The sequence below is a fragment of the Vicugna pacos genome, chromosome 5 (assembly GCF_048564905.1).
Source record: "Vicugna pacos chromosome 5, VicPac4, whole genome shotgun sequence".
Lineage (NCBI taxonomy): Eukaryota > Metazoa > Chordata > Mammalia > Artiodactyla > Camelidae > Vicugna > Vicugna pacos.
Genome location: NC_132991.1, coordinates 43,274,190 through 43,289,496, shown reverse-complemented (window position 1 = coordinate 43,289,496; position 15,307 = coordinate 43,274,190). Strand labels below are relative to the sequence as shown.

At 32.8% G+C, this 15,307-nt stretch overlaps 1 protein-coding gene across 3 annotated transcripts in view; it reads right to left on the bottom strand.

Moving 5' to 3' along the window:
* Positions 1-1,183: 1,183 nt before the first annotated feature.
* Positions 1,184-15,307, bottom strand: part of UBR3 (ubiquitin protein ligase E3 component n-recognin 3) — a 177,232-nt gene continuing 163,108 nt past the window's right edge. For all 3 annotated transcript variants that reach the window (XM_031678376.2, XM_031678377.2, XM_031678379.2), the window contains exons 34-39: positions 11,290-11,397; positions 11,037-11,162; positions 9,307-9,486; positions 4,617-4,826; positions 3,885-4,024; positions 1,184-3,588 (exon numbers count right to left, since the gene is read on the bottom strand). In XM_031678376.2, the coding sequence (XP_031534236.1) occupies positions 3,471-3,588; positions 3,885-4,024; positions 4,617-4,826; positions 9,307-9,486; positions 11,037-11,162; positions 11,290-11,397 (882 nt within the window). In that variant the 3' untranslated portion in view covers positions 1,184-3,470. The remainder of the gene's footprint in view (positions 3,589-3,884; positions 4,025-4,616; positions 4,827-9,306; positions 9,487-11,036; positions 11,163-11,289; positions 11,398-15,307) is intronic.

Here is a 15,307-nt window from a genome sequence, read left to right as displayed (position 1 = left end):
TGCCATGAACAGAGAAGTGATCATGTTGCCATTCAGCTTATCCCTGATGAACTAATAAGCACTGCTTGCTATTATCCAGCCAGATCAGAGAGTTAAAGGAAAGAACCACGTGTCGTGAATGGGACTGAGACAGTCGCAAGTCTTCAGCTCTCCCACCAACCATCAAGTGTCAGGCACAACCACCAGTGAATGTATCTTGTCTTGGTGGTTTTGATTCTAGTGATTAAAACCATGTTGTTTTGGGGCTTTTTGTTGTTGCCCAACATGACCTCAAATACAAGCCAACAACAGGTACTTTAGAGTTAGCAATTACAACACTGGAGATGTTACAAAACCCTTGGGCCACATCTCCTCTAGTACTGTTGTTACCTCCAAGCCTTCAGTGCTTACAGTGTCTGTATCTTTTCTAAGTCACAGAAAATCAATAAATACCAAATATATAAAACAGAAAAAAAGGTTTATACAAATGGATTCCTAGCTAATAATTGCTAGTAAGCTACAGGATGGAGGGGTAGAGGCAAGGACTGTCAATTCAAACAAGACTACAGACCACTCAAAATAAACATTGTCATAAAGCACTTTAGATTTCTGAAGTCTAGTTTGGAATTTTCAGAAAGCAGCAAGAGGAGGAGGATACAGCTCAAATGGTAGAGTGTATGCTTAGCATGCACGAGGTTCTGGGTCCAATCTCCAGTACCTCCATTAAAAAAAAAAAACAATTAAATAAATAAACCTAATTACCTCCCTTACCAAAAAAAAAGAAAAAAAGAAAAACCCCCAAACAAAAACAACAACAAAAATACATTGCCCCCACTCCCCAAAAGCAGCAAGGACCATAGCAGTGTTCTTCAGATCTGCACACCCATTTCCTTCTCCAAAAACCCACTTCCCATTTCCTGCTCTCCAAAAACCCACTTCCTCTCCCTTCACTCAAATTTCCTACTTCTAAAACCACATACAAAACACTTAGCAAAGGCTTTGCATCAATTATGAGATAAGGATAGAAGAAATAGGAACTAGCTCTGTAAACAAAAGAGTCAAGGAAAAGCAAATGCTTTATATTAACTATACCTTATAGAAACTATTAATTATGTTATGCTTTCATCCTTTCAGCTATGCTCACTTACATATATCATTGTCAATATCTTTGAAAAAATATGTAAGAATTAAACATTTTAAGGACCTTTCACAAACCAAATGACAGGTTTTTATTAACATATCTTACAATGTTGATTATTCCTAGTTTTGTAATTTATGCTTAATTATAAAGATTGATTTAGCTTCTACAGTAATGTACTGTATTTAACTGATCATTCATACAAGATATCACACCAGTACTTTTTTTTGAATAATATACACACATCACTCTAACTTGGACCTGTTATTTTTAAAAGTGGGTTTATAAATGGGACTTACAAAAGTTATGCAGAAAAAAATTAAAGGTCTAGTTTAGCAGCATGCATGTATGTAATTCAAGTACAATTTTCAACCAAGTGCTTTTTAAAATTTTACTGGTGACTAATTCACCAATATCAAAATAAACACTATCAAATACCCAAATTTTAATGTTAAGGCTAATATTTTCACTTCACATCCATATGCACAACCATAAAACATTCCATTTTAAATATGTAGTAATCAAAGTTTGGATACATTATACCATGTATATATAGCATCAGCGTTTCAAACTGTAGAATTATTCAAGTTCATGAATCCTGTAACAGTATTTGCTAGAGATGTAAATTAGCATTTTGTTCTTCAACCACACTTACAAATGGTCTGGTATCCATAATGACCGATGCAAAAAATATGACAGGCTGAACTTATGATACAGTATTTTAAAAAGTAGCAATGTGTTGGAAAGAAGAGCTATTTAGTTAAACAGAATCATTCTAGTCTTTCAGAAAGTTATCTTAATATTTTGGAAATGTATATAAAAATAGCAAGCTATTTCCATGTATTTTATTGTAGAGCTATAGGTAATTTTTTGAGTTTTTGAGCACATTTCAATATTTACTCTTCTGTTCTATTTTAATGCAAGGCTATCATTCAATGTCCATTTTTATATCCTGTAATTTCATGTCATTCAATAATTTTTAGAACACAGATCTGTCTTTATTTTTATATTTTATCATTAGTTTTTTTTGTTTATTTTTACATGTAAAAATGTAATTTTATATAACAAGCCATGGAAGTCCAAAGTACCAGGAACTGCTTGATAGCACTACACATTAAATAATCATCAAATTATTGAATCATTTGGAAGAAAAATCTTGGTATCAATATATAACATGCTTTTCTGTAATTTTCCTTCTGTAAGTACAGAGTGGGTTACAGTTCAATCATTCTCATTCTTACTGACTTAAAAACCCTACAAACATAAGTTGCTTTTCACAGCAGTTTCTGAGAAGAATGCAGATGTACAGCTCATTCCTGAGGATCATCACCAGTGAGCCTTTTTTTTTTTTTTTCCTTTTAGGAAACCAAGCAGAAGTAGCAGTGATTATACTGCATAAATACAATATAGATGAACCTCTTAAGCTGATAAGGAAAGTTCCTACTATGCTTCATTTGTGGGGAAGTCCAAGCATTTTTCCAATCCAATCATTTAAACAAAAACCTGGTTGGTAATAAAAGGCGGACATGCACAGAATCAAACTGCCATGTGTATGCTCTTAAAACTTCAGATTTTACAGTAAAATCTGTTACTACCTCGAGGACTTCATCCAAGTGAAATGGCAAATTTTGATTTTTTGGGACTCCCCCAACCACGTATATGTCCCGCCAAATGTACTGTATTATATTAACAGCAGCCATCTACTTATTTTACAACTGTTTCAATTATTTACCTGGGGAGAAAATTTATGAAATTCCTGAGAATGAATTAAGTTTTCAGCAAAGCCTTAAACTTTTTAACAGATTCTTCACAATAAGAAAAAATTTTTAAGTTCTACTATTAGACCAACTTTTACTATACAATATTTCACATAAATCATGTTTTACATTTTTTTCTAATTACATACAGCAAAAATCTCAAATCAACACAAGAACGGCAGAGGGAGAAGATGCATTATGTTTAGCAGATGCAAATTAAAACACACAGATATAAAGAAGCAGTAAAACTTTAAATAAATCACACCCACTCTAAATATCAATGAATAGCAGATATGAATTGTTGGGAGAATCATTTTTAAATGATTTTGTCAACAAGTTGTGCTTCTTATTAATTGTGGACTTAAAAAAAGGACCACTAAAGAATGATTTAATTTGTTACTTTTATGTTCTCCAGATACTTAAAAAAAATTATTATACCATTAATGTGATTACCAAGCACCTAATTTTGGAAAGGCTTTATAATGTATGTTTTCTTTCTTTCCCTCAGCAAAAGCGTTAATCCCCCAAATTAAGTTAAAGCTTATTGTTGATAAATTCTTAATGAAAATGATATAATACAGTGCTGAGGTGGTGAGTCACAGCCCATTGTAATGTGGACCCCATCTTTTATTGATGTGATCAAAAGTATGAGAAATCCACTGTTGTTCAAGAACTTTGTATCTTTCCTTACAAATGTAGAGAGGCTTGCCTCGCCTAGAATAAAAGGAAAAACAGTATTAAAAGTAATACAATACAATGAAGATTTCACACCAGTTAAAAAAAATAGATTCTTTATGGTAAAAATCTCACCTAGTAATTTGGTTTATTTCATATTTCTTTAACATGATGATGGGAAAATATCCCGCAAACTAAAAATAGCTCTAAATTAATGACTGCCAGAATTTCTTAATATAAAAAATAATTATTATAATTACAAAGCCGAGAATGGCACATTGTTCTCACTGTCCAAACTTCAATAAAACATGTGGATATATCCATGCACATCTAACCTAAGGTCCCGGTCTTCCTCTCCATGAGCATCCAAATACACAGAACCCCAGAGGCAAAAGCGGTGGCCTCGAATGATGATAATCACCGATGCATTGATCAAAAGGAAAATCCCTGTTCCAGCACCACAGTTCTGAGAATGCTAAAAAATTAAAAATATATCAATGAACTTCATAATCAAATGGACTTTATAAGAAAATCAAGAATGCCTTAATTAAATGTCTTCTAAATAATTACATGACTATTTTAAAAAAACTCTAAATCAAATTCCATACAAGTTAAACTTATAATCTCATTCTTAATACTTTATTAATAATACATTAGGAAGAATTTGGGTAAGGATCATCTAAGAAGGCAATTAAGAGCCACCGCTAACCTAATTCATAGGCTAGTATCTAGGACAGCATAGTATATGACAATCGCTTCACAGCACATTTGAAAGTACAGCAGGGAGAGTAGGGAGAGGAACTGCAACTGCACGTAAGAGAGGTTTTACTCACTTAAATAAAACCTTAGGTGTTTTATTGTTGCTGTTGTTGTTGTTGCTTTTGTTTTTACCCTTCTACTAGATTTAAAACACCATCACCAACAACAAAAACAAGATCTTGATATGTATTGTGTATTTAATTCAAAGAGTAGTTAGATTTGAAGAGCCGGCTTGAACGTATATACCACCATTGCCGTGTGATCTGAGATTTGGTTTTCATAAATGCTGTACCTGTGCTATGGCTTACCAGTACACATTCACAGTAACTTTGTTGCTTGCAGCAAAGTCCTTTCAGGCATACAAAAGTACCACAAACAAGGCAAACGGCAGGATCTTTAGGAACCTTGGTGCAGACACTACAGGTTTTTCTGTGGTAGTACTGGAAGATGGTGTTATAATTCTCAGGCAACTGTAGTAGGTGTGGTAATTTCCATCTTGACTCTTGGATAAGCAAGGCCTAAAACATTATTCAAAAATATTCATTAGTCCTATGTATTTCAGTCACTAGCACAAAATATTTACTTTTTAAAAGAACTATTTTGTAAAGAAGGGAAAATCTGTCTCCAAGAATGTGGCTTATTTTCTTTATTAACACTCGTCCTATTTCCATTTACAAATGACTAAAACAGTACTTTCAACAATTATCATTCTCTGTTTTAATGTAATCTTCAATTACAACACAATGTAGGCTTTTAGACTAAGTAGCCTAAACCATTTAAATTAATTGTAACTTTAAAAGAAAAATATTAAATATAACTAAAAACTAAGCATGCATGGAAAATATATCCAGATGTACTTGTTTTTAAATATTCTTAATGCATCATTTTAAACAGTTACACATTTTTCAAAACCAAGCTTTGACTTTTCTCAGATAAACAAACAATTCATTGGCTTTTTCTTTAGGGAAGATGCTGGATATAATTCATTACTTCTATTTCAATACTTTATAAACTAGAGTTTCCTTCCTAGAAGATGAAAAATCTTACACCTCAAGCTGGCGAAGATCTTTTGTATCCGTAAGTGCTGGGGCTACAACTCTTTTCATAAATTTCCTGCAATTAGTATGAAAAAAAAAAAAACCCAAACCCCAAATTAATTAAATTTCCCTACAGGATATTTGTTCATTTTTTTGCAGTTACACAAAAATACTGGAAAAAGTACTAATTCTTTTTCTAGATGCTACTTCATTAACACTTAAAACAAATAAAATGCCATATGAATCTATTATCTTAAGAAACTGTATAGAGGCTGGCAATTCATAAGGTGATCATCTCACATTATTTACAGCCATCATACATCCAAATCAACACAGTAACTAAGTATCCAGCTTGGTGTTTATCAATAAGTTCATGGACAAAGCGGCCATGGAAGCAAGCATAAGGACATTATATGAGCTTACAATATGCTGTGTCTCAGTACTCAGTGCCCAACCCTGGACTCCAAAGACTGCATCTTCTGTAATCTGAAAAAATTACTGCTCTTTTAAATAATGAACTGCTTTGCTGATGAATTTCTAGATGGTACCAGTTAAAAGCAAACACCTATAGATTGAGGTATATGTGCCTACAGAATGAGGTATATGAGATAAACAAGCAACCTGTATATAGGGCGATCATTCTCTCACAGATGGAATGCACAGGTCTGGGAAGGGGGTGACATCTCTCATAATTAGACTCAAGAATTGAGTTTTTAATTTTTGTTTCCATGCTATTCTGGATTCTTCTGTAGTTTTAGTACCATCCTAAGGAAGCTATGTACTATCCTCCATCAGGAGATGTAACAATAGCTCCACTGAATGAAAAACTAAAGACCATTCTAGGTTCCCTACACCACTAGGAGGGGAAAAAGGAACAGCTTACAGCACTTTCTGGAGGGAATGACCCTATCAAGAGGAACAGAAATAGTGCTGACAGCAGTATGTTTGGAACTTAGAAACACCCTGCCCTCTCACGTCCCAAACTTGAAAGGTAAAAATTTAATACAAAACTATCACAGCCTTATACAGAAGCATGACAGGACAAATCACCAAGCTTCCACCTCTCAGAATAAAGTTTGGGTCACATCTTTGGTCAAACAAATCCAACCAGCTAAGGTGCTGGTCAAAGAAGGTGAAAGAACAAAGTCATATATTTGACTGTGTATTAGCTACAACTTTATAACTAATTTAAAATGTTCTTGCTGGTTGTGGCATATACTTTTGCAATATTTTTCATTCTCTTTTCCTTTCTCCTACAATTGAATTCAGAGTGAGTCGGTGCTAATTAAAAATTTCCAGGCTATGGACATCTCACAGAGCCTGTGGATTCAGCTCAATGATATAACTACTGGATGTGACTTCAGGTTATGTATTTGGGAAATGGTGGCTGCACCTGTGGTTGTAAATGGAACAGTTACATCACTTTGAACAGGGGAAGAAGTGAAACTCTGTGAATGAGAAGAAGGATGTCTCTGTGCTGGGGAGGTAAGATATGAAGGTAGTGGGCCATTAGTGTTCACTTTTTCCAACCTGCCCAACAACCTCATCTACCTTCTTATATTAACAGAATTACAACTTATGTTGGAAAATAACCTTTTTCCCTGCTCCATACAGGTCTGATGGGGCTGCCCCAACACAAGATCTTGCTCCATCACAGGGGTGTAAATATGATGCATATTAGGCCAGCCTTTCTCTCTCCCAGGAATCTGAATCTTGAGCACACATATAGAGAAGGAAAGTGGTTAAGGTAGTCATGTAGTGGGAGCGCTTCAGAGGACACAGACCAGAGGTTTGCAATCAAACCATCTATTTGCAACCAAAGAATCTCAGCTGATACAAAAAAATAAAAGCAGTCATTCAGACTATCTTTCAAGGGAAATTCTTGGACTGTTCAGTTCAAATCACTGTTTATCTTGCTAAGTCTCTCTATTCAAATGTAAAGTTCCTGGTAAAGAAAATCTGGCTGACAAATAAGAGTCAACATTGGAGATAGGACAGAATGAAGCAGGGACAAGTGTAGGGATGTAGTTCACACAGGGATGCATTCAAGTAACTGGTAAAAATTCTGCATAAGTAGAAATAAATAAATGTTTACTGTTCTGACTCTAAAACAAATAATTACTCAGTTTTACAAAAAGCTAGTATGTATGTTCTACAATTATACCAATCTCTTACTCTAAGACGTTCCTCATAGGTTTTCAGACACTAAAATATAACTTCAGATTACAGCTATAATCTGTGAATAAAGCAATTACTAGACAGGAAAATATTTTTATACACAATACACAAAGTTCGATTAACTTCAATATTCCTTTCTTTTTAAAACTGGTATAAAATGAGACATTATCTCTTTAAGAATTTCAACAGAAAATGAAGAAAAACAGAGGCGCTTACTATTTATGCTTATCTTGCCTGTATTAGTCAGTCAATGTTTTAAGAATTAAGTCTAGTGACACCTCCACCTGAAATAACTAATTTTTTTTTATTGTTTCTTTGATGTTAAATGAAAATTCTCATTTTTCCTGAAACTGGTGCCCCTTTTATCAGTTCTGCTTCTGCCAGTGACATTAGCCCACTATTTAATTGTTTCACGAGTATTTATTAGCTGACTAGTCTACATCAGGCATTTTCTAGGAACTAGGGATTCAATGATAAACAAGAAACAATTTTTGCCTTGAGGAGCCCCCATTCAGACACATAAACAAGCAAAAGTGATAAACACAGCAACTCTTAGGAACAGTGACAAACTACTGTCAAATATAATAGAGGGAGGGTATTAGGACTGTAGAGGAAGATGGATATCAGACAAAGCTTTATAGAAGAGGTAACATTTATCTGAGCAAAGCCTTCACAGGTAATTAATTCAACAGGAAAAGGGTAGGAAGATTGCTTTAAATAAAAGAAATAAGCAACAGGACAGATGTTTAAAAATATATACCACACTTACGAAACATTCTCTTGTGGTTTGAACAAAGTGGTGGCAGGGAAGTGGTATGGAATGAGGCCAGAAAGGCAAGTAAGATGGTAAAAATCCTTGAATGCCGTGCAAAGACTCCCTATCTTTCTCCATAGCCAACGGGAAATCCATCACCAATGATATTTAAGCAGAAGCAGGTTCCCATCAGAACTATGTATACTATTGTATATTATTTTGATAGTTTGAGTTCAAGATCTTAAAGTCATGTGCATTTAGTCATCACGTCCTATATATTCTTCTCAAATGTCTCTTACATTGGTTACATTCTGTCTAATTTCTACTATCAAAACAACAGTCCAGATTTTCTTTACCACCTAAATAATCTCTAGCTTCCCTCTCTCCTTACTTCAATTTACCTACCAAAACCCCACTAAAATTACCTCCCTAAAACCCTGCTTTCATTGTATTATTCCATTTCTCAAAAACTGTTCAAGCCACAGAAGAAACTCTGAGCACCAAACTATGGCACTCAAAGCCATCCACTGCTGTCTCCATTCTACTTTTCCAGTTCACTTACCTCCAATGCAACACCTTCACCAACCGAGCTGGCAGCATACAGCCAGCAAATTTTAAAGCTAAAGACATGACCTTTTTAGATCTGCTAGCCCAAATCTTTAATTTTTATGTGATGGTTCTCTTTCTACTAAGTTTACAAGTTTTTCGTCTATCTTAAAATTCCTTTGTATCTTCCAAATCAGTGCTATAACTATTTAAAGTATTCAATAAAAACCTGATGACCTAAACCAAACTAAAAGTAACATACTAACACTTTAGTTTTGTTAACTGAACTATTCCTGCATTTATACTCATAAATATTAATTAAGCAAGTCATTTAAGCCATTTTTCCCAAATAAGACTTTAAGTTTATTAAAGTTTAATAAACACTGACAAGACCAGATGACCTTCAATTTTAAATTCCTCATTATTCTCTTACTTATTAGCATATCACCACTATAGCAATTGAGTATTACTCTTCTCACATACCTTTCCTTGTTCTGCATGTCTTTCAGTAAATGAATTTATCTCAAAACACCACTGAGATATAATATCAAATGCTGCAACTGGCCAATCCAGACAGGAGGCACTGATGAATGGATGTTCTGTTTGGTAAAATGTTGGCAGAAGTCCCAGGCAGCTGGAAAGAACTGAAAATTCTTCTTCTTCCTTTTAGATATGAAATAGAAAATTTTCAAGATATTTCATCATGAATATTTCCCATTATAGATATTTAAGTGTCATTCTCATCAACTACTTTAGGACAGTAAGAAAATTTACTTAACTGAGTCAACTAAATTAAAATGAAGGGAGTAAGAGGAGCAAAGAAGAGAGAGAAAGTTTCATAGCAGTTACATCCAATATTCCCACAATAATTCTCTTTGAAATTTAGCTCCTAAGTACCAGAGCATCTGCTTCATGTACACATTTATTTTAAAAAGTGTAGTCACGTATCTGACAAATACAGTCTAGAGAACCTAGCAACTGCTAATTTGGGGCAAAGGGAAAGTGCCTTTTGGTTAAAAAGACATAGACTGTCAGTGTGGATAAAGAACAACAGTGAAAACATGGAATTCACAACAGGCAGTGCTAAATAATTTGCCTGGACCTTGAATGAGTATGAAATAAAGTCAGTTTTTAAAAGAGGGTGGAGTTTTTAAAAACTTGAGAGATCTAAGTGCCAGGCAATCTGAAGCTCTACTCAGTAATAAAAGAACCAGAGAAATTGGTGATCCAAGGACTAATATCCTAAAAGTGCACTCTTAAAGGAGTTTATTAGTCTCGTAAACACCAGTATATATTCCCCAACTCCCTTTAACTTAACTGAAAATCCATTCGGGAGGCTAATTATTCTACTCCCCCAGCTTGTTTCTTTCTTCTCCCTTGACTCCCACATACTCAACTAGCTGTCAGATTGACTATATTTCAACTAAAAAAAAATTATTAAAAAAACCCCCAAGGAATCTAAACTATTTAATGCAATGATCATTTATTTAAGAGAGAAGGAACAATCAACGACTTAATTCTGATATAACACATGCAGGCTTCAAAGACCAAAAATACCACTGGTAAGTATCTTAATTCTCACTTCAAATTCCCTGGAAACAAATGGCAGATAATGTAAGGATCATAATCCTATAAACACAATTTGGTTTACTTACCTTCTGGTTTCCTACTCTGTCATTTCCTTGCCTACCCACACTGATGCACAGTTTTACAAAATAGATTAAGCTAGTGATAATTCATTTATCCAAGTTTTAACTGGCTACAAATTGAATATTCTGCAATTCTAAAATTACATAAATGCCACCATGTCTTCAAACAACCACCCTGATGGCCAATAAAACATAACATTTTTTAAAAAGGATATTAAAAGCCAATGGTGATTAGTGATAAATATATCAATATGATAAAAATGATAAATATATCAATATGAATACCATATTCTGTTCAAGTACTGGGCATTTATTATCACAGATTTAATCCAAAAGTCCTCTAATATTAAATATTAGTAATATTATCATAAAAATGGGTGGATGCTAAAAAAAAATCCCAAATAACAATAGTAAATATTCTAAATATTTACTCCTTTGAGTTAAACTAACATGCATGACAGTTCTGCACATAAATATTACAGTATATATCAGTATATATTTTAAAAATTAGCTAATTGTTTAAAAAAAAAAAAAAGGCTCACTACTCTCTATCCCAAATTGTACCTGGCAGCTAGGTAAATCTTCCCCAAAAAGGTGGTGCTGAAGAAGGCTGGTGATTCTGAGGAAAGGTAAGCAGAAGTCTTGTAAGTATTTTTCCATGGATTCAGAAGACCAAGCAACTGGGCTAACCTAAAGTTAAAAAAGAAAATTCGAACAATTCATTTCATAATAGACATAGCTTAAAAATTATATTCATACTGGCAAGAAAACCCAAATTTTTAAAGAACTACTATATCTGGTCTTAGAGAGAGCATACCATTGCACACTCCTGAGTTCCTTCTTCATGGTATAACTTTCCTTTAGACAGTTCACTTATCACAAAGCTCAGTAATACTTCATAAGACTTTTCTGCATCACATATATTCTGGAAAAAATTAAAAATTAGTTCTACCAGCCACTGAAAATTACAAAAACATTTACACTGTAAAGAAGACTTTTTAATGAGTACAGTATAATTGTGATTACATTATTTTTCAAGCATATAAACTTCAGTGTTTCAAAACCTGTGTACAATAGTACATGTCTGGATTCACAATGCAATTGGGTATGTTATTAAAGCTATTTCAATACTTCTTTAAAAGACAGCATATAAGTTACATAATGTGTAAATGAACATATGTAAATCATGTAATTCTCACTCTTGGAAATTCTTCCTAAAGAAATAATCTAAAAGCAAAAAAATAGTTACATGAGCATGACATTCACTGAAGTACTATAATAGTTGAAAATTAGAAATAACCAACAAAACTTAAGCAGTTACCTAAATTATGATGTATCAGAATATTTTATAGGCAGTAAATATGACAAATTTGAGCAACATGAAAAAATAATATCGTGTGAAAAAAGCCAACAGAAGTATATATACATTCATTATAGTGGTGCAGATCACACATGCATGAAATATAATATGGACCACAAATTTTTTTCTTTTACAATTCCCTCAAATTCCTCGAACAGGATTTATTAAAACAATTTAATGAAAAAATAAAATAAATTATTACAGAATTACAGATAACATTAAATAACAGTCTACTAATTAATCTTTTTGACTACTTTTTATAAGGAAAAATAATGGCTATTAATTTAAATTTATTAGCATGAGGTTTTTATATATAAAGAGATACACTTTTAATATTCCCTGAGGTATTAAAAGTTGTTGCAAATTACAGTAAAGTATAAATGACAATAAGTAATAATTTTGTTGTGATGGTGCTTGTGGTGGTAATGCTATTCTATTCATTACCCATACTTTTTAAATAGTAAAATACAAGAATTAAGTAAACACTATGGGATATAAGTTTATCTTGAATTTTTAAGGCACTTGTAGTCAGGACCACAGAACTTGTTATTTGACTGTTTCAGTCTTTCTTTCTCATGTGTTATTGTGCTCTCTTCAACTAGACTGTAAATTTTAAAATGTCAGGAACTATGCTTTGTATTTTCTGTGTTCCCCTCTGCATAACAGAAATCTGAGCAATAAATACCTGCTGGCTAACTGATGGAATTTATTTTTGTAATGGAGTTTCTGACCTTGGAACTTGCCTAGATGTACTTTATTTAAAAGTCAATTCTTTACATTATCTTTAATTTACAGTTTTGCTTGCTGTCCTATCACACAGCCATGTAGTATTATCATGTCCTGATAAACTATAAAAAGCCCCTGACTCTGCAACTGCTATCCTTATATCATGTGACTTATCCCACCCTTGCCTAATTAATCAACAGGATGATCACTTGCCAAATATGATGACCTATAGGTTACATATAATTTGCAAGAATTAATATCCCAATGAGTATCTTTACAGTGACATATTATGGTTTAAAATTGATTTAATCAGAGTAGTTCTTAAATAGGCAACTCAAAAGAAAATATTACCATAATTTTGTTGCTTACTAATCAATGTGAAATATTTAAGATTCTGAAAACACAATTCAGCCAGAAGTCTAAATTCAATACACTCTCGAGTAGAAGATTTACAGAGCATAACAACAGAAAAGTATTTCAAATATAGTACTTTCCAACTTATGGGGAAAATATCTTCCAATAAAAACAAATGATACCAAGATCACCCAAGTAAGTTCCTGAGTGATAATTAGCTTTTAAATTATTATCATCAAATACATTTTAACTACTTCTTCTACACATAGCAGGTACTAAATCAGATCAGAAAGTCTCATACAATATAGTATTCACTGTTTTGTACCGAAAACTCTTCTCATCAGAATAGTATTAGATAAGAAAATAATTTTATTTCTTACATAAGAAGCCTTAGGAAACCATATTTTATATAAGCAATACTTGAATAAAGGAAAGAGTAGGCTCTCTGGTAAAGTTTAAGAAGATAAGCTTTAAGAAGGAAAGCTTTTTTTTTTAAGAAGAGGATTTCTGAGACTATGGATGGAAGACCCAGAGTCATGATCAGAAGAATCTTATGGGAGAAGTGGCAAAGGTATGGGTGTTAAATCAAGAAAAGAATTAAGGATTGAGACATGCAACAGATGTTGCGTTGGGTGGATGCTTTGTCTAAATTATAGTGCTTCTTAAACTTTTGGGGGTAACAGTCCCCTTGAGCATATGCTGGATTCTATGGTCCTACTCCTCAGCAAAACAAAACAAAACAAACAAGAGGGAAAGGACACCAGATTAAGAAATCCTGGTATAAATATTCTTTTAACAGAAATTCCACTAGCCAAAAGAACACAATTTACACTAAGTATAATGATTTTTTCAGTACAACCAAACCTCATTATCAAGTTAACTATAACATCCCTTTGAAAAATACATGGTACCTGTGTATTTTATTTTACCAGATTAGATCTGTTTTCATTGGAATTATCATACCTAAGGATAAGGAGCTACAAGGATGAAATGAATGAGTGAGAACAAAAAGAAGGAAAGAAGAGAGTGAGAGAGAGGGGGAAAGAAAGAAAAGGAAGAAGAAAAATTTTTTAAGGAGGATGAATGATACAGAATATCACAGTGATATATTTCATTATTTAAAAATATTACTGTTGCTATTATTTATAATCTGCTATCTAAATGTTCAGATCTATTATAGAAAAAGCTAGTTAAGTGGCAAACCAACTTACAGAATATTGTAATTTTTTGTTTTCATTCACTAAAGCAGATTATATGGCTATAAATTTCTAATTTATGTTCTGACAAAAATCTGCCTCGTAGTAAATGTTTTATTAAGTATTTTTAAAATAGCTAACAATTAGCAATTTGAGAAAGAAAACTGAAAGAACAGTTACCTAAGTTACTTCATGTTCCTTCCATCACAGATTTACAAATCTTCTGTCAGTAGATCTCATTTTAGTGAAAAATCAGATGAATAGACTTAGACTCAAATTATATTAGAAAATGTTTTAAAGGTTTACTTTTTCATGATTAGACAACTTACTAAAGAAACATATTTAAACAGTAACACAGCATATAAACCTGTTATACTTGATTTGAATACTAACAACTCAAATATCACATTAGAGTACATCTAGAGAAACTGAAAGAATTTAGAGAAAAGAAAGATAACTGAAGAAGACAAAGTTATCCAAGAATCAACTAGGAACAAGGAGGAAAAATCACTGAAGGAAAAGACAGAAATTCTTTAGTTATTTAGACTAACAGAACTTTAGAAAGGGAGGGGCCCTTATAAATCATATGTTCCAAAACTCTCATTTACCTATGAGAAGACTGAGGTTCAGAGAGTTTTTATGTCTTGACCAAAAAAGTAGTATCTCTATTTAGTGGCAGAAGCTTGTCTTAGCACTAAGGTTCAATGGCCAACAACCAGTATCTCTAAATTAAGATAAATCAATCTTTGTAATGATACTATATTACATTTTTGTACACATAATCATGATTTGGGAGTAAACTAGTGATAAAAGTAAAGGCTATAGTGAATACATTTCACGTATTCATAATTGGTTTTCTCTCCTTTGATACAAGTGGATATGATTTTAACAAAAATTTTTCAGTGAGGATTAAAACCTCTTTAAGAGTCTACAAGCCAATCAAAAGGTTCAATTTACACTATTCTTACTATTTTTTCCTATCAACTTCCCCAAATAAACACAAAAATCTTTGTATTTTATCTACCTCTGAGCCAAATTACTCTCTCACTCAGTTCTATGGTTCCATAGTATCTCATTTGTTTCCAAGCCACTGAAAATATTTAGATTTAACTAAACTTACATAATTTTTCTGAATTGTTCATATAATTTTAACTTAAAGAGAATGCCATTAAATTTGCTTACATGGGAAAAAAGTAATT